The sequence below is a fragment of the Apostichopus japonicus genome, chromosome 21 (assembly GCF_037975245.1).
Source record: "Apostichopus japonicus isolate 1M-3 chromosome 21, ASM3797524v1, whole genome shotgun sequence".
In the NCBI taxonomy this organism is placed as follows: domain Eukaryota; kingdom Metazoa; phylum Echinodermata; class Holothuroidea; order Aspidochirotida; family Stichopodidae; genus Apostichopus; species Apostichopus japonicus.
Genome location: NC_092581.1, coordinates 13,484,383 through 13,504,981, shown reverse-complemented (window position 1 = coordinate 13,504,981; position 20,599 = coordinate 13,484,383). Strand labels below are relative to the sequence as shown.

General features: G+C 38.6%; 1 protein-coding gene across 1 annotated transcript; it reads right to left on the bottom strand.

Annotated features, from left to right (window-relative positions):
* Positions 1-565: 565 nt before the first annotated feature.
* Positions 566-19,030, bottom strand: LOC139962964 (histone-binding protein RBBP4). The gene is made up of 12 exons (XM_071963387.1): positions 18,870-19,030; positions 18,001-18,151; positions 16,301-16,351; positions 15,411-15,505; positions 14,582-14,755; positions 12,279-12,394; positions 11,579-11,739; positions 11,054-11,117; positions 8,646-8,708; positions 7,820-7,974; positions 4,182-4,350; positions 566-3,221 (listed from the first exon to the last, which is right to left on the bottom strand). The coding sequence occupies exons 1-12, from the start codon at positions 18,886-18,888 to the stop codon at positions 3,153-3,155; spliced, it is 1,287 nt and encodes a 428-aa protein (XP_071819488.1). The 5' UTR covers positions 18,889-19,030; the 3' UTR covers positions 566-3,152.
* Between the last annotated feature and the right edge of the window lie 1,569 nt (positions 19,031-20,599).

Here is a 20,599-nt window from a genome sequence, read left to right as displayed (position 1 = left end):
GTTTTCACAATTTGACCCCTGGTGATCTCAACTGACCTTTGACCTCCACCAAAAAATAGGCTTCATATCCTTAATGTGGTACTTCGACAAATCAAATATGAAATTGGTCTGACCTTCCCTTCTTGAGATGTCGTGTTTACACAATTTGACCCCTGCTGACCTCCACCAAACACAATAGGCTTCTTGTACTCAATGTGGTACTTCTACACACCAAATATGAAATTGGTTTGACCTTCCCTTCTTGAGATATCGTGTTTACAAGGTTTTCACAATTTGACCCCTGCTGACCTCCACCAAAAACAATAGGCTTCTTGTACTCAATGTGGTACTTCTACACACCAAATATGAAATTGGTCTGATCTTCCGTTCTTGAGATATCATGTTTACAAGCTGGGCGTCACAAACGCACTCTCACACACACACACATACATACATACACACATACGCCATCATAAATGCAAAGGTTACGATTATCATCGAAGCAAAAAGGTAATGCGAAACCTGCCAGGTGGGTTGACGTTGTGACATTTTGAGAAAACTCCAATAAAGACATCAAGGGAACAAATTGTTTCATACATTACAAAACGATTTGATTTATTCACAAGTGACAATATGGTTCTAACCAGAGAACTATTTTCTGTATTCTTTTTTCTATGACCACATTACAAGCTACTCTTGTAAACAAAAACAATATTCTCCAGTTTCATTATACTTGCTAGCCTAACAAAATTTTGGACTTATTTTACAGAAGGAAGTAACTTACTTTCCTTTTATCGGTGAGATGATAACATTTTCCTTTTTTCAAAGGATTTCATCTAACATTGTGATTAATCAATTGGAGCTTCCTGAATCATTGTCACTGTGTGGACATGTGATTACATTACACAAATTATGAGGACAAAGTATTCTGTATGGAATATTTGTCATCTGGATCACTGAATCATAGACAGTCAATTGATTGATTCAAATCTCTTGTTAATCACATGAAACTTACTTGGAAGTACTAAGTCTTCACAATTAGTCCAGGATAAGAGAATGACTCATTGTGTTATATCACATGATTACAATGTAATGGGCTGAATATGTGAGACAACTATCTTTCCTAACCATGTGATATAATTATAGCATACAAAGATTCTATAAGTAGTCCAGGATAAGAGAATCACTCATTGTGTTATATCACATGATTACAATGTAATGGGCTGAGTTTGTGAGACATTTAAAGTCAAAACATATCTTTCCTAACCATGTGATATAACTATAGCATACAAAGATTCTACAAGTAGTCCAGGAAAAGATAATCATCTATTGAATTGTAACATATGATTACAATGTAATGGGCTGAGTATGTGTGACATATTTAAAGTCACATATCTTTCCTAACCATGTGATATTATAAAAGCATACAAAGATTCTATAGGTAGTCCAGGAAAAGATAAATCATCTATTGAATTGTAACATATGATTACAATGTAATGGGCTGAGTATGTGAGATATATTTAAAATCACTCTTTCCTAACCATGTGATATTATTAAAGCATACAAAGATTCTACAAGTAGTCCAGGAAATGATAATCATCTATTGAAAGGTAACATATGATTACAATGTCTTTGGGTTAAGTATGTGAGACATCCTTGGATGTAACAGTCACTGGGTTATTTTGTTAAACACATGAAACACTTCTGAAATACTAAGATTTTACTAATAGTCCAGGCCAAGATAATCATCCATTGTGTTTTAACACATGATGACAATTTGTTGGGCTATGTGGGACCAATGTGGTCAGTCGCCACTTTTCTTTCCTAATCACGTGAAACATATATCGAATACAAAATTTTCCACGTAGTCTAGGACAACAACAAAAAATCAGTTCAATCATTGAATTGTAACAGATGATTACAATTAATTGAGTTTAGTATGAGAAACATCTTCGGCTATCAAACAGTCAATACTCCAGTTTGTGCATCAAAAGAATTACTTACAAAGAATTTAGTCCAGAACAAAATCATCATCCATCATGTTTGTAACATGTGATAACAATTTGTTGATGAATAATGTGACACAAAGCTGGAAGTTTTTAGTTAATACCACAAGTGCTCTACCAGCCTAACTAAGGTAAGAGATCTTTTTCTTCCAATCGTGGCCCCTTCTCAATCCTTATTTGGCACTAACTTCTTTCAGGTGTGTTAAGCAAAATTCTCTTAAAGGGTATGAAGACTCACGCAAAAAGAAACGCCTAATGCTGGTAATCTGACCTAGTTTCGTATGAGGTGTAACAGAAGCGTTAAACACCACCATCGATCCCAGAAATACATACACACAGCTTGCTACCGTCGGTAATTAGACACTAGTGTACAGTCAGTACATACAGCTGCGGTCAATACCTACAGCACAGTGTACAAACAACACAGCGATGGACATCTCAGGTCCAGCTAAAGATAACAAGGTATCACGTTTCATTACTGAACTGTCTGCATTTTGTAGCGACAAGAACAAAACGTCACTTGCAAGCAACGGAAAGTTAACTTTTTCAGATTGCGGCATGCGGTTGGGGTGAGTCTTCATTGCCTTTAAATTGTTCTGAAACATTAAGGCACTACATATGATCTTGTATAGTAGTACAAGGTTGATACCAGCAAAAATATTGATTGATCTCCAATAGATTTCTTGGTGGTTGTAGTGTTATAAAGTGCAAGCCTCTTTCAGAAGTGCAGGAATTAGAGAGCTACTATGGATGCTAAAACAAAGGCAGGTCTTGTTGAATTCCAAAAACAAGTACAACGAATAGTAACCTTCTGGGACTTTAACTAATTGATGTGCATAAACACGATCATTCAAAGGAAATGAATATTCATTGTTCCAGCCATCACCCTTTAACCTAATCTTGCGAGCCAAAATATATAGTGATATATATATGGATATATATTAACCAACCAAACAGTCTTCTTGAATTTGAAAATGACGATCGATCCAAGACACAAGATGATGCCTTGTACCAGGAAGTAAGTGTCCGATCAGCGGGGTTCGCCAACCATGTTTTGTCTACTCTTGATTTGCTGTAGCAGGTTACTCTGGGCTATGTACAGAGATATTCTTCCATAAATGGTACCTTTTTAAACAAGTCTGAAAAAGTCTTCATTGAAAGATTGAATCAACAGGCGGACTGTTCCAATTCGGCCGCGGGGGTGTCGGGATCCTCATCGTTGTATATGTTTTCAGCCTGCAAGAGGGAAAATTTCAAAAGTTGCATTTTTTTTCCGTTCAAAGAACACCTAAGAGGTGGTGAGTAAATAAAGTTGTGAAAAAATTAGATCACATCACCAACAGGGAGGGAAACATCCCCAATCAATTGGTGACAAGTAAACAGTTTTGCTATTCAGAGCCAAAACTGATCATGTTTCATCGTGAATGTCTACAGCCTACTGGTTTTCTCTAGCAAAAGAAATGATAAAACACTCATTCTTGCTTCCAAAGTTTATTTGTTACGTAAGATATCACAGGATGACTTTAGACAGTATTTTCTAGTGCAAACCCTGAAAAATCCTGGAGCCATTCGGGTTTTGTTTCTAGATATTCCCCTTTAACAAATACTATATGTCCAGTAATCATTTTTAAATAACGAGTCATTGATGATGTCCCCTTGTTTAGTCAAAGCTTAATTTTAATTTGTTATTTCAATCCTAATAACTCGGCCAAAAACAATGCTCCAATTATTTCCTACAAATTAAATAGCACCTACGGTATGGGTGACATACCCAAACCAATTGTCCTTGGAAATTGTGTAACGGTCAGTTGAGGCCACAAAGTCTCATTTTTTCCCGGATATTTTTTACAGTTTTGTGTTGCATCTGACAAACTGATCTAATGGTCTGTACTTTAGACTAGATGAGACTAAGAACTTTACTGGGGTCACTTCTCAAACATTCAAAGAGGTATAGAAAAATTACACCACAGACCGATAGTATTGGTTTCTATTGGTCATTTTAAAAAAACAAATTAAAGTAAAAAACAAATTGGTCAACAAATTCAAATTTAATGTGATCCCTACATCATCCTTATAAGCATTTGTTTTGACACTTTGGGGCAAATTTCTGAGGAAGTTCCTCCTGTGGTACCCATTTATGGTACCAGAGGAAGGTTTATCGGGGGACGTACGTTCCGCAAAAAATTTACGACTCACCATCTGCCAAACTTGCATGATGTTATCCTCTGAGACGGAGCAGATGACCCACGGCTCGTTGGGGTTCCAAGAGAAGTCGGAGATCTTGGCGGTGTGCCCTCCATGGATGAAGAGAAGCTCGGGAGGTCCGTCCTCTGCATCCTCTGGGGATTGTTCCTCTCCAATTTTGCTGCAGGGTTAAAGAAAATAACTTTTAACCAAAACCAAATCAAAATTGCCAACTAAGAAGAGTGCTCCACAATCCCAACAAAATTACCACACGAGTGAAAAATATTTCTTACAGACTAGTTCTGCTGTCACTGGATGGCAAAGGGGAAAAAGGTGGGGGTGGGGGGAGGAGGGTTGAAGAAAAATAAAGGGAAGCAATAAAGAAATACATAGGGCGACATTTTATCCAGCGATGTTGCAGTCAGTCTTCACACTGCTTGTGTCTGCTGAGGCAACTGTTTAAAACAGCTTTTTGAAATGAAAATGTTTGAAATGTTTTGAGAAAGAAATGTTAGACTTCTCAAAATACTGGCAGGTTAATAAAGGCTGATTGGCATTTGCAGTATCAGAATTCTAAAAATAATTTTACTCAAAATGGGTAAGGGGCAGTGTTTCCTCTAAGAAATTTCCCATTGAGTCAAAATGGCTAATATCTGAATATTTGACTCACTACTGTCCTGGGGGAGGGGTCTAAGGGGAGGGGTAAAATTCCATGCCTTTTCACGATGTTACATTTTGCCGACAGTATTAGTACCAGGGGTGAGCCAGGATTTTCAAAGTTGTAGGCACGACTATCTGAGCGGAGTGCCACCATCGGTTGGCGCGGAGCGTACAAGAAAATTTTTGGTTTTACAAACCCCCAGATGGCCGGAAACGGCCCTTCCCGAGTGTTCATTCTGGTTCCCTGGCCTCTTGGTTAATTGAGACACCTCATTTAATATCACTTTTAAACCACAAAAAACAAACAAGTTAAAATAGTACGTAATTCGATAATACATAATGTATTTGTATTTAAAATTAATGCAAGGTACATGTACAGAGTAAGCCAGTAACAGCAGCCAACAAAGTGCTGCAGCTCTATAAGGTCTTTTAATCAACAACTATAGGCTTATTTGACTGTGGAATGTTTCTCAACTGAAATATCATTTTCATAAACGGGTTCTTAACTAGATGTTAAAAAACTGACAAGATCGGATCCTAGTCTTTTTCAGTGGGTAGAGTGTTGATTGAAACGGGCACGCGATAGAAATGACAGCCTACTGTAGATGACAGAAGAATAGGTCACCTAATTTAGCCATATTCTTGCTACGTTCATTTCAATATTTTTTCCTGTCTAGACTCTAAAACTCGTCCAGCAAGCTGGATTTGAATTATGGGTGTTTTAAAAAAAAAGATAACTTGGCCAAAAAAAGTGTAGGCCCGGGCCTACAGTGCTACATATGGGCTACGCCCCTGTGTACTAAACATCGGCCAATCCAATGTCTGATTTTAAATTGAGGCATGGAACCCTGAGCTTTATTTAAACAATGATTGCTAAATAATAATAAATTAGTTCGTTGCATATTACGCTATATTTTTACAAGCTAAATTTGGCTCAAATAGTGCACCATTTGCAATGCAGGGTAGGAATTAAGATTTGGCTTTGGGGCTATTTTGGAAAATGAAAAGTAAAAACCACCCCCCTTAATGTATTTACGAGGGCTTTGTTAAGGTTTAAGGGGCGCTTTTCCAGTTCAATATGCTGAATACGGAAAGGTTGTAAGCATTCATCAGGATCAAGTAAGCACAATTACCCTCTTCCTAGTTAGCTGCGACCGTATGGCAAATTCATTGAAAGTATAATTGCCAAAACTTGCGATCGTTTAGCAAATAACGTCAATCCACCGAATATATGACGAAAAACCAATAACCCATCAGCTGAAATAGAAAACACTGAGGTTTACTTCCACTGAAGGTGCCCTTTCCTTTAATCATGTATTTTTTCGTGTGTGGATAAAATCACTAACCACCAAATACGAAACCATTATACCGCTGGAAAGTAATCGAAGTTAAAACCTTCAATCCATCGCCACAGCAACGGTGTACGTAATAAAACATTCCCTCTTTAAGAGATACCACATACCTTCCAAACAACTGCCAAACAATTTCCAGCAAATTGAAGTTGTAAACAAAGCTACGATTTTTTTTTTTTTTTTGCAACTCGATGGTTAGGCTACATTTCCCATTGACTTAGTGTGGTTGTTAGGCTAACATGTGGTCGAAGGTTGCAGTATTTCATGGATATTTTAGTTCTAGCTAACTGCGTCACAATTTCAGCGAATAAAGAGATGCTTAGGGTAGATTTTCCCGCTGACTACGTATGGTGTTCGGCTACCATGCGCGCGACGATAGCAGCAAGGAAATTATGTAAACAAAGCTACGCAAAGTATTCTTATTATTATATTTTTGCAAACCGATGGTTAGGCTACATTTCCCATTGACTTAGTGTGGTTGTTAGGCTAACATGTTGTTGAAGATTGCAGTTGCAGTTTTTCTTGGATATTTTTATATTTTATTTGCGACACAACTTAAGCGAATAAACAGATAGCTAGATTAGAGTTCCATGTTGACTTAGTGTGAAATTAGGCTACCATGTGGTCGGAGATTTATGGGGATTTTAGGTTATTGTCGCTGGTACTGAAATTGCTTAGTGAAGGCAATTAAAGGACGTTAATATTAACAATTTCTAGGAAGCAATAAACCTTGCGCAAGATCGTGATACGTGGCGGAGGTTAATCACTGAGCATGTCGGATAGACGAGACTCAACTTACTACTAAGGCCGGTGAAGGCCCGGTGATTGTGCGTGACCCTCCCGCACTGCTTCAAATTTGATGCGGGATTGTGAGAACTGTTTGTGAGAACTGTTTGTGTGATTCGCGTTGCTACTTGCAACCCCTACTGTAGCTAAAGCAAAAGCATGTCACAATTAAATTTACACAGACACCTGATATTACGAGGGCGACTTTCTTATATTTCTCTTTTCTTTTTCGCCCTCGCAATTGTGCTTTCGGAGGGCTTTTTTTAGCACTTGCTAGGGCGAATCGCCCGTCGCCCCCGCTTATTTCTGACCCTGTTGCAATGTAATGTAAGGTAGGCTATACAGATATTATATTTAGTACACTGGTAGTGTGAACCATCGTAGTGTAGGCAATGCATCAGTGCGTTACATGATTTAGCTTTACAGCTATCGAGCTAAATCTGCGTGACTGTATAGAAAAACATAGCTACGGTAAAGTAAACGATCGCTAATTTAACATTTCTGACGAAAAATTGGAAACAATTTACAGTAATAATTTTTTCACTTCAAGTTGAAGTTCTGAACACCATGCCTTTTGAAACGTTTTTTTTTCTATTCACACTGTATAAAATTCAGGAGAAAATGAAACCCTCTTTTTTTCCCTCTCTCTCTGAACGCCAGTGCGTCAAATCGGCAAGCCATTGCGTCAAAATCGTGTCATAGCGGCTTAGCGGAAACACTGGTAAGGGGAGGTCATCACTCCTCTCCTGGCCTGCATTTTCATCACCTCTTCACTCTACACTCTCTTCTTCAATGTTGTACAGATGCAACAGATTGAAACAAACAGAAATAAATTGGAAATTGCATCTTTACCTAAGGTCCCAGACATTGAGTCTCCTATCGGTACCGCTGGAGGCTAATATGGTCTCGTTATGAGGGGACCACTGCACCTGGAAGATTTCATCTCGGTGAGACTCAAAGGAGTGCAACTTCAGCTTAAGATTCCTCAAGTCCCACAATGCAACAGTCTGAAAAAAATAGAATGTAAGTATGGAAAGAAATATCACTCCTCTAGCCCCCAAAAAACTCTTAACTAACTACACGATATATCTTAAAATAATATTCATGTACAGTCAAAGTCACATGACTTACCCTCTTTTCACTCACAATATGAAGAGAGATTTCAGTTTTCGAATGAGCAAAGGAGATATTTTTTATCCTATTTCAATTACTTCCTTAATACTCTTTCTTCATTTTTTATTTATTTTATTAAACTCAAGACATTAATTTTGTTGCCCATTTATTTACACATTCAAAATTTGCTTTTAACATCCATATTTGTATACTTTCTATATCTGCCAGATTTATTGATCAATTTTTTATAATTCAGAAAAAATAACTGTTATGGAATTGTTAATCCAGTAATAAAGTGCATTGCAGTGATTATAATTCACATTGCTTTAGTATCTTTATCAAACAGTCAGTTTAGAGATGAATTCTGATTGCAGCAAAATGCAACACAATTCTCTGTAAAATTCAGTGGGGTTATCTGTTCCGCATTACTCACAAAGTTGTTCGTTATTCATAAATCCTCTCAAATTGCTTAAATAAACCTTTCCTCCTTTACAATTTGAGTTGATCTCAAAATGGAATAGCGAGTTTTAACACATTATTGATGCCTTGATGGTTAACACTTTACCTTGTCAGCAGAACCAGTGGCGAGGATGAATTCACTGTACGGATTGAAAGAGAGGCAGTTAACCTGTTGGAAAGATAAAAATAAAATGCTCAGAAGAAAACGTTACTGAATGATCGCAAGCACTGACTCAAGTTCTCAACCAGCCCAAAAATGATCACCACCTGAACTTTTGGTAAGAAATATGTCAAGAAAATTAAAATGAAGTATTTAAGCAGGGACTGACTCATGACTATTTACGCATGTATTCATGCACGATATTGGCTGGAATATATCAAATATCAAAACATAAAACCTTGTCATATGCATCACAAAACTGGTTCTCAATATGCAGTAGATTTAGCAAGGTCAGCAAGGGGAAATAGTGAAGTTACGTCCACAACTCAAAACCAGAGGGCCTAGGTGATACTTACTAACAGGCAATGCAGGCATGTAGGAATGAAGCCTATTACATAACTGACTGCAGTGACATTTCGATCAAACGTTGTTACATTGAATGTATTCGGTTACTGATCTTTTAGTATCGGAGTATTGTATGGAGTTAGCAGTGCAGAGAAAATACATGAACAACACACACCTCCAGATGAATGTTCTCTAACGAAATTAAATCAAATCAATTAATTAATCAATCAACACCCTCCTGTAGACTTGTCACCAACGAAGCAAAGACTCAGTATAAAGCTACCAGAAGAAACAGCAGAAGTTGGTTACCATTAGAAACGGCCGTCAGCCCACGGATGAACCAAGAACAACTTTTTGATGAGCTGTAGTCGTGGTTACTTAAATTGTTAAGTTGATGCAGGGATGTGACCAGGAATTTTTTGCACTGATGGCCGTCCTGGGTGAAGGGGTCAAAGGGGAAGTGGTGTCCCCTTCGAGAAATTTTTGATACATTGATGGTGCTCAAATGCCAGATTATAGCCAATAGAGTATTCATCTACGTTATGCGTGGTTGATCACCTTTTCCTCCAATCAGCTGCTGTTATTACATGTCTGGACTAGACTGACACTTACTGGTCGCTAGCTTCAACGAGGCTGACAGCTTTAGCGCAGTTGCAAGTGCAGTGTTCAGACCACATTCATAAATTGGCTAAATCGGTCAACATCCAAACCCACTTACGCACAGCAGTTTTGCTGTACATCTAGCCTAAATAGGGCAGTAATGAAATGGTTACTCTAATCAAATCAAAGTTTTATCATACTGAGGCTGTGCTGTCTCACTGTTATGAATCTGCTGTGCTGCCAATAGTAACGCATACGGTACTACATATGAAACCGTGGGGAGGTTACATGCAAAGGGTGCCGGTGATAGTAGGCTAGGCCTATGTAGGCTTACTACATGAACCGATGCTTTTAGCGATGTCGAATGCTTGTTTATGTAGTTTGCATAACTCTCACGATACTTTTAGAAGGTAGATTTATTTTACACTCTGCATGAAATTATTAAGTGTAGAATTTGGAACTTTCTATCAGGAAGATATGTTAGAGATTTGCCCGCACCAGATGGAAATATAGTGCCGGGCGGGATTGGTGATTTTGTAGTTAGTGCCTGGTGGAAATTTTTAGAGCCGAGCGGGGCTACTCGGCGTGGGTACATCCCTGTTGATTAATGTCTCAAAGGTCCTGGATGTCCATGGTACCCCTACCCTAACACTAAACACAGACAGTCCTAGCCTACTCAACTTTGTTTTTTTTTCTTTTGTTTTGTTGATTATGTCCTATCTTTATCTGTCACGACCAAACCCTAACAAAGGATTTTTTTGTATCTGTCACGTGACCAGGACCTAAAAGTACTACTGTTTAATCAGTCGAAACCAAAACTTGACAAATATGAGGATTTAATCATGGAACTATTTGTAATTCGTCATTGTCATGGCAACAGTGATTCAAGGAGAATGACAGTGAGCGGGAGATTTCAAGGGAACTACAGGTCATGGTAAGAGATGTTGCAGGTCTGCATAAGTTGTGACATAACACAGACTAGATCAAGAAAAGAGTGGATTTGCTAGAACATCGCAATAAAAACACTGTAAGGATGGCCACCCCCCATCCCCACTTGAAAGAAACACTCTAAGGATGCCCCCTCCTCCCTAACTGAAAGGAACATGCTAAAGATGCCTCCTCCTCCCCAACTGAAAGGAACATTCTAAAGATGCCTCCCATCCCCACCTGAGGGAAAACTCTAAGGTTGCCCCCTCCTCCCCAACTGAAAGGAACACTCTATGGTTTCCCCCTCCTCCCCAACTGAAAGAAACACTCTAAAGATGCCCCCTCCTCCTCAACTGAAAGGAACACTCTAAGGATGGCCCCTTCCTCCTCAACTGAAAGGAACACTCTAAGGATGGCCCCTTCCTCCCCAACTGAAAGGGACACTATAAGAATATTCCCTCCCTCCAGCATCCACTGCTTACCTCAGCCGTGTGAGCATCAACAGAATGGCTTGGCTTAATGGTATTGTCAGTTCTAGTGTCCCAGCTAAAAGAAAAGAAAGTAAAACATTATCTAGGTGAATGGAAATAACCAGCATCAACATAGATGTTCATTCTTTTACAGCTATTGTGGCATTGCCAAGTAGTTTTCCAAACCGCCCCCCCCCCCCAAAAAAAGAAGGAAAAAACAAAAATTACAATATTTTTTTCTTTTTCCCCCACAAATATCCAATCACAATCATACTTTTAATTTGCAAGTTCCTCCTTTTTCAAAGACTTATAACTTTCCTTTCCAGTGTTTCATATATCAATGGACTAGTATGAGGCTAAGTTTATCATTACCAATTATCTCTCGACGCCCTAACACATGGAAATGACTTTTTCCAATCTAGCCAAATAACCTTGTCATTTGGTGCGACTAAGACCAACACCAGTCGATGTGGAACATTACAGCCATCGTCGGGTAGAAATTGAGTCGCGGACAATAGCACAACTTTGTACACTTACATCATAAGCATTTGGTCGTCAGCGACAGATCCAAAGATCGCCTCGTGCAGGAGGTGCCACGAGACGTCCTCCACCACCATCGTATGGCCTGTGAATATCGTCTTGGCATTCACGACTTTAGTGTCACGTGAAATGTTACTGATGTCCCACAAGCAGATAGTCTGTGAGGGAGAGCGAATGAATACCCATGGTCAAGTCGTAAAACATATTCTATCGAACTCATTTGCCAAAAGCTTAAAAATAATACTTATTGATTATTTCTCCCAACGACAGTATGCTGGGAGTTACATGAACAAAAGGTAAAATAGATCTGTAATAAAACCCATAAATTGATGAAAACAGACTTAGGGACTGGAAGAGCGCTTAGTACACTGACTACCATCGTTTCAAAACACACAATGAATGCCGTATTAGGAGCAGGAAGAAAAGTGGAGTCAAAAATTGAAATTATGCAACATACATAATTGTTCCTGTTTTTTTCTCTCTCTAGGGTAGGGATGGTGTGGGTGGGTGGGGATGATGGTGAGGGTGGTGGACAGGAGGAAGAAAAGTGCCTTGAACTTGAGGACAAGTGGGAAGTTCACAATGATCCAAGGACTTTTGTGATTGGTGTAACATAATTTACATGCATGCATGGTCTGAAGTGTGCACAGTGTAAAATCCACGATTCCTATGAGTGTAGAGGTAACATGCTTCTTACATGATCATCTGATGCGCTCAGGAGATGTCCGCTAATGTTTGGGTTCCAGGAGAGACCGTAGCCTTCCTTCTGGTGACCTCTCAACCTGATATCTGGATTGCACTCTCCACTTGGGTCTGCAGGAAAAGCGAACATTGCAACATATAAGTTAAAAGTATTGATTAGGGAACCAGTCACATAAATTGATATCTCTGAGTGCCAGCCTCCATGCAGAAAACTATTTAACTTAATTTGTTAACTTTTAGAAATGGACCACTAGTCTCTAGTACATATTCTCTCTACCAGTCACTTCAATGTGATAAAGTGTGTGTTGTTACACTAAACTGGACTACTAGTCTCTACATATTCTCTCCACCAGTCACTTCAATGTGATAAAGTGTGTGTTGTTACACTAAACTGGACTACTAGTCTCTACATATTCTCTCTACCAGTCACTTCAATGTGATAAAGTGTGTTGTTACACTAAACTGGACTACTAGTCTCTACATATTCTCTCTACCAGTCACTTCAATGTGATAAAGTGTGTGTTGTTACACTAAACTGGGCTACTAGTCTCTACATATTCTCTCTACCAGTCACTTCAATGTGATAAAGTGTGTGTTGTTACACTAAACTGGGCTACTAGTCTCTACATATTCTCTCTACCAGTCACTTCAATGTGATAAAGTGTGTGTTGTTACACTAAACTGGGCTACTAGTCTCTACATATTCTCTCTACCAGTCACTTCAATGTGATAAAGTGTGTGTTGTTACACTAAACTGGGCTACTAGTCTCTACATATTCTCTCTACCAGTCACTTCAATGTGATAAAGTGTGTGTTGTTACACTAAACTGGACTACTAGTCTCTACATATTCTCTCTACCAGTCACTTCAATATGATAAAGTGTGTGTTGTTACACTAAACTGGACTACTAGTCTCTATGTATATTCTCTCTACCAGTCACTTCAATATGATAAAGTGTGTGTTGTTACACTAAACTGGACTACTAGTCTCTACATATTCTCTCTACCAGTCACTTCAATGTGATAAAGTGTGTGTTGTTACACTAAACTGGACTACTAGTCTCTACATATTCTCTCTACCAGTCACTTCAATATGATAAAGTGTGTGTTGTTACACTAAACTGGACTACTAGTCTCTACATATTCTCTCTACCAGTCACTTCAATGTGATAAAGTGTGTGTTGTTACACTAAACTGGACTACTAGTCTAGAGCTACATATTCTCTCTACCAGTCACTTCAATGTGATAAAGTGTGTGTTGTTACACTAAACTGGGCTACTAGTCTCTACATATTCTCTCTACCAGTCACTTCAATGTGATAAAGTGTGTGTTGTTACACTAAACTGGACTACTAGTCAGAGCTACATATTCTCTCTACCAGTCACTTCAATGTGATAAAGTGTGTGTTGTTACACTAAACTGGACTACTAGTCTCTACATATTCTCTCTACCAGTCACTTCAATGTGATAAAGTGTGTGTTGTTACACTAAACTGGACTACTAGTCTCTACATATTCTCTCTACCAGTCACTTCAATGTGATAAAGTGTGTGTTGTTACACTAAACTGGTGCAGGTGTATCAAGAACCAGAGTGATCATCTAAATTTACAGTTCAGAAAATATCTCATTTTGAAACCAGATGGTCACATATATAATAAGAATTACCCCTCTCACTACTAGACAAGAATCTGCCACATGTCATACTTACACACACTACACATACATACACTACACACATAGACACATACAAATACACACTCTACTCACACACACTACAAATACATACTATACATGTACTAAACACACATACATACATATAGACACATTACACATACAAACACAAGTTTTTTGCTACAAATTAACATGCAACACATACTATACACACACAGCACACACTACCCATCGATACGCACCACATACATACACTACATGTAAACACACACCACATTCTAAGCATACACACACAGCAGATACACATTCAACACATACACTACACATACACTACATACAACACATAAACAACACACACACTACACATACCTACACCACACATGCAATAGTTACTAGAATAGACTACATATATTCACTTCTAGACAAGACCCATTACACATACAATAGACTGCACATACTGAACAAACACACACAATTGATATGCACTACTTAATACAGGATTATCAATTTTAAGCTGATATATAACTTGTCAATACTTAGACACTAATATACAGCACTTTATACTGACATATTCCACTAAAATGGGCTTATTAAGAAAAGGTCAGAGGTGACAGACATAAACATACCTGGCTTGGAAGGGTGTTTAGTGTAGTCAAATACAAGTACATCGCTGGATGGTGTCTTGGTTGCTATGATGACCGGGTTCTGTGGCATGTACCTTGCTCTGTTTACTTCTCCTTCATGGTTTATCTTGATCTCTATCTCAATCTTACCATTTACCGAACCAAATCCTCCAAATTCTTGTAATCAGAAAAGAATTGCGAGGGCGTAAAGTCATATTAAATACCAGATTGCTATAAATGAGGATGTTAATGAATTTGCACGTACACTGCTGGGGTTGAAACGATGATTTGCATCGGAAACTCTTGGCAATTCTGATTCTTATTTCAACAACACGACAGTCCACCTCTGGAATAGTGTTGATCAACTTGTTGACTGTCGATCAACAACTTGTTCAAAATTCAACTTTGGACAGTTCATTGAAAGCAGCTTTTCAAATCAACTTTGACTCTTTGGGAAATTTCTTGATAACAAATGAAAGATAGAATCTGATAAGGATGCATTTGCACTTGCTTGGCTAGCCAATATTTATTTCAAACTGATACAATAAAAAAAGAAAAAAAAAAGAACATTTTTCTTTTCATAATTTCCTGATTTTTGCATATATATATGATTAAATAACTAATTACGAAATAGTTTTCCAAATCTGTTGGAATCATTAACTACTTTCCAGTTGGTTTACAAAACTACACGAGGAGTCGTAGTGCGATTGAATAAAGTGTGTCAAAAGCTCCTACGCACAGATTGAAAGGCACAAGTTATGTATTTCACGGCAAACTTTATGGGCAAAATTTCAATTGCTGCAAATTAGTCAAATTTAAGGCTGCGACTTACCTCCTTTTTCATTATCGTAGTTGGATGCGTCGAGCTGGACGTCGTCCTTGGGAAGCTGTACGCTGGCTATGACCAAATGGTTCTGCTCATCTGACCTGAGCGAGAGGTGGAGAGACAAAGAATGGAAACTGGGTATATCAAGTAATTACAGACGGCCATAGGCAAAGTCCTTGACAATAAAATTTCTTCAAAAAATTACAAGACTGGAGAAAAAAAAAACTCCATTTTGATCATTGAAAAATAGCAGGTCCAGTCCAAATCAATCTGCAGGAAAACCTACTTCAAATTCCTGGAGTCCAGTCTTTGGTTTACCATCTAAATCCCTGATGCCCGAAAGGTAGGTCGTGGAAAATACTCTGAGAGTCGTGAAAACTTTACAGAAAACCGTAAAAACTTACCGAAGCGTTCCATCAAATTTCAACGCACGTGATCTTCATGACATGCTCATTAACTTTGAATAAAACACTAATATCTATAAACGCTATTATTTTTAAAAACCCGTTTTGTTCTGGTCAGTCAATTGAGGTTACGTTTCACATGCGCAAAGTTAACTCTTTCGTGTCGATGGTGTATAATACTGCAGACAGCTGAGTCTAGAGTCCACGCTAGGATACCCTCACATTTGTCCTGTCGGCAACTTTCTGCAAGCGCTTGTCAAGTTTGGGAGACAAAATGTCTCCCTTAGCGGAGGAATTGTACCAGCACTTGCACAGCTTTTTTTATCGGTGTGCTTCTGACAGTTGACAGGCTGGTCATACGTTAATGTACAAAAGTGCAAGCATTGGGTCTCTTTCCCCTGTGGAACTCGCCAACACCAACAAGGAGCATTCCTTGATCATGTGAAGACGATGATACATTCGGACGAGGAACTAAATTTGAAAGAAACTTACGTGTGAGTACCCAAAACAAGTCTGTGAACTGTGTAGTCTTTATCTTCTGGTCTGTGAAGAAAGCAGAGGAAAGGAATTATTTCATACCTGATGATTTACCAACAATTATTATAAGACCATAAAACGAGGCTAACCTCCAGGTCCCAAAAGATAATTTAAATTCCACACGGGCTGACACAATACCTCAGACCATCATATGATTTTAGTCTGTGCATATAATTTCAATCCATTGAGTGGCAATCTTCATTACACAAAAATTTCATCGACTTTGAAAAGGCTTTTGATTCGATTCACCGGGACAGTTTGTGGAAGATCATGAGGCATTACGGCATACCAGGGAAAATCATCAACATAGTCAAACTAATGTATTCAGACAGTGTGTGTGCAGTGTTAGATGACGGCGAAGTAACAGAGTGGTTCCAAGTAAAGACTGGGGTAAAGCAAGGATGCGTAATGTCCGGATTTTTGTTTCTTCTTGTGATTGACTGGATGATGAGAGAGACTACCAAAGACAACAACACAGGGATCAGGTGGCAGATGATGTCTAAGCTTGAAGATCTAGATTTTGCAGATGACATTGCGCTCCTATCTTCCAGCCATTCTCAAATGCAAAAGAAAACAAACAGTATAACTGGTCTTGCGAGTAGAGTTGGACTTAAAGTAAACAAAAAGAAGACAAAGATCATGAGAATGAATAACAAGAAGAGGGATGCAGTCAAAATAGAAGAGGATGACATAGATGATGTGAATGAATTTGCATACTTAGGTGCAATAGTAAGCAAAGATGGAGGTGGAGAGAGGGAAATGAATAGCAGAATAAACAAGGCAAGAGTTGCATTTACTAAATTGAACAAGATATGGAGATCCAAACAGTACGGAAGAAAAACCAAAATCAAGCTATACAAAACTTTGGTAAGACCAGTACTTCTTTATGGTTGCGAAACGTGGAAAATGAACAAAAGTGATGAAAATAGACTGGATTCCTTCCAATACCAGTGTTTGAAGAAGGCACTACAAATATTCTGGCCCAATATCATTTCAATGGATGAGCTCAATAAATACACCCAAACTGCAAGAATAAGTCAAGAAGTCAAAAGAAGAAGATGGAATTGGATTGGTCATGTTTTAAGGAAACCAAATGATCACCATTGTACGATTGCCCTGACATGGCGGCCAGAAGGGAAGCGGAAAGTTGGCAGACCAAAAACAACGTGGAGGAGGACAGTAGAAAGAGAAAGAAAGCAAGGTGGGTGGAAGACTTGGAATGAGGCAAGGGAAAGTGCACGAGCCAGGGACAAGTGGAAACAGAGCGTGATGGCCTTATGTGCCACAAGGCACGAAGAGGATAGTTGAGTTGAGTTGATATAATTTCAAACAGGTCACTAATGTTTAAACATGCACTACAGGTGGTTTTAATGTCTAGTCAGTAAGAAATGCCAAATGTAAAACAATAATTAGTCTTCTGATTTGTATATATATATATATATATATACAAAACTTCCAATTACCCCTTCAGTCTGACTTTATGCAGCATTTTGAAGCTCTTTTCAAACTGCTCCTACATTGATATGAGACAGGTAAAGTGAAAGATGGCCAAGTTTTGAAACTAAAATTTTAAATGATGCAAATCAGCTCTTGCTCTAATGGGATTTTATACTATCATTGATACTAAGTGCATTTAAGTTTCTTTTTTAACTCACTTTGTGACTTCTGGCAGCCATTGTGAAGTTAAACTGGGCCATTCCAGGGCATGGGTCATCACCAAATCATAGAGGAATGGTGTGTTCTTCTTCCAAATCTTGTACTCTTCATTAATGACCCTCTCTTCGACTGCATCATCGAAAGTCTCAGCTGTGAAAAAAAAAACCAATTGGATCACATAACTTATAATGATCACATCCTTGTGTTGGAATCTAAGAATATTTACTGTGCAACACATATCTCACATTAAAAACTCACAGTGCTTTAGTAACAGCTATATGGAGTAGTACATTTTTACAGTCTGCAATGAGAAAAACAGGTTATGAAATCCTATAAAGATCCCGAGTTGAATTTATCGGTTAGCCCTGAATGAATTAACTTGTAGTTGTTAACAATCAGAGTTTAGGCTAAACCATCTCTAACTAGAGTACCAAACTGGTATTGCAGCAAGAGCATTTATGAGGATACTTTTAAGATTAAAGATGGTATGATATGTCTAGGCTTATGTTATACTCTGGGGTCCCTTTACAAAATCTAAATAGGCCTAGTCATTTGACCTGCTTCTACGGAAAAGGCAAAGGCTATACGATTTGTATGGACGTATCATTTAGGTGTGATATTAAACATCAACGTTCCACAGTTAGCTGCTTATGCTGTATAATTACCCAACCTTAACTAGGTTCTAATACTAGTTAGGTCCTAACGTGAAGCCTAGCCTATCCTATTGCAAATGGACACCACAGTCCGGCCTAGCGTTACCATTGTATGTGATAGGCAACATCATTTCCATGAAAAGTTAAACGATGCCACTAATTTGTACAGGAGCTTAGCGAAAACCGTGTTATAAAAGGATAGTGTGAGTTATTACCCTGCTCTTTATCAGCCATTGGATCAAGTCTGAGTTAAGCTGTCGTTGGTCGATGTAAGCGTACCAATTGCTACCGAATTAGGCTGCTGAGTGACGACGTTTCACAGTAAAGTAGAACAGTACAAAACTGATTACGCTACGCTACCATACATATACACAGTACTTCAATGTAAAGCATGTGTAAAACTTTTCGCGGAACAAAAGCAGATTTCCCCGCGGTTTTGAAATGTAATCGGTGGCGCTCTTCTAGTTTGTAAGTTTATATATTCTTTCAACTGACCATGACCTCGTACATTGTACTGGGGTGGCAACCACTTTTGTCACAAACGTATTAGTTTAGTTTAGTAGAAAAAAGGATCGGGATGGACACTTAAGTCCCCATCAAGGACCCTATAGAGAGAGGGAAAAAAACTGAAGACACAAACACTCATACCCGATAACAATGCTTAAAGTGCTTGTCCAAAGCATTCTTAAACCCATTGACACTACTTTGCAAGTACAACTTTCTCAGGCAAACCGTTCCACTCATTCACAACCCTATTAGTATTAGAAAAAAAAGTTATGCCGAATATTAATCCTACTATGTGACTTTTGGAGTTTAAGACAATGACCTCTGGTACAACTACTGTTAGCAAACATGAAAAAGTCGGTAAAGGATAAATTGCCAAAACCATACACAATCTGGAAAACCTGAATCAAGTCCCCACGTAACCTCATATATGCTCCAGTGTGGTGAGATTCAACAGTTGTAACCGCCTATAATAAGGAGCACTCTTTAAGGAACTAATCATCCCAGTAGCCCTCCTCTGGACCTTTCCAAGTACTTCCTTATCCTTAGCAAAAAAAGGGTTCCAAGCCTGCACAGCATACTCCAGATGAGGCCTAACAAACTGCTTATAAAGCCTAACTACGATGTCCTCTTTCAGAAAACTGAAGTTCTTCTTGGTCATACCTAAAAGCATATTACCTCTTTTAGCAGCTTCAAGACAGATTGTGTGTAAACTTTTTGTTACTATACTACCAATGTGCATTACCTTGCATTTATCAATATTAAAAAGCATTTGCCACCCCTGAGACCAGAGAAGAACTTTATCCAAATCCGTTTGAAACTTCTCAGAATCACTTTTGGAAGAGACCTCAGAATACAATTTGGTGTCTTAGCTGTACACAAAATATCTCCGTCGATGTCATTTATATAGGCAACAAACAACAAGGGACCCAAAACAGATCATATTGGTCACCATTTTTGTCACACTTTTCGCCCACTTGTATGTATGTATTTTAGATCCTCCTGCAAACAGGAACTCGCGGAGAAGCCTCGTAGGCTTATCAAAGCCGCAAGCTGACCGAAGTCAGTCTCTTACATTCATATTTAACGTCCATGATTATGAATTGTCAATTGTCAACAACTCTGTAGCTAGACGACATACATTAATCTTGGAGTGACTCGAACTCGAACCGGGGACCTTATGATTGAAAGGCACCGGCGTTAACCACTGAGCTAAAACTCCGTCACGAACCTTGGGGTTTGATAAGCTTTTCAGGTAACCTCTTATCTTCCACGTGCCACTCTTCCATTTCACATGTTTGATTACTTGTGTGTATGTGTGTGAACGTGTGACGTATTTTTTTTTCCAGGACGAACTTGGGCATCGGCCAATCAAATCCCTGGATTCCAAACATGTGACGCTTTTTGAAAAACCTTGTTCTGAATCTTTTTCCCTAGTTTT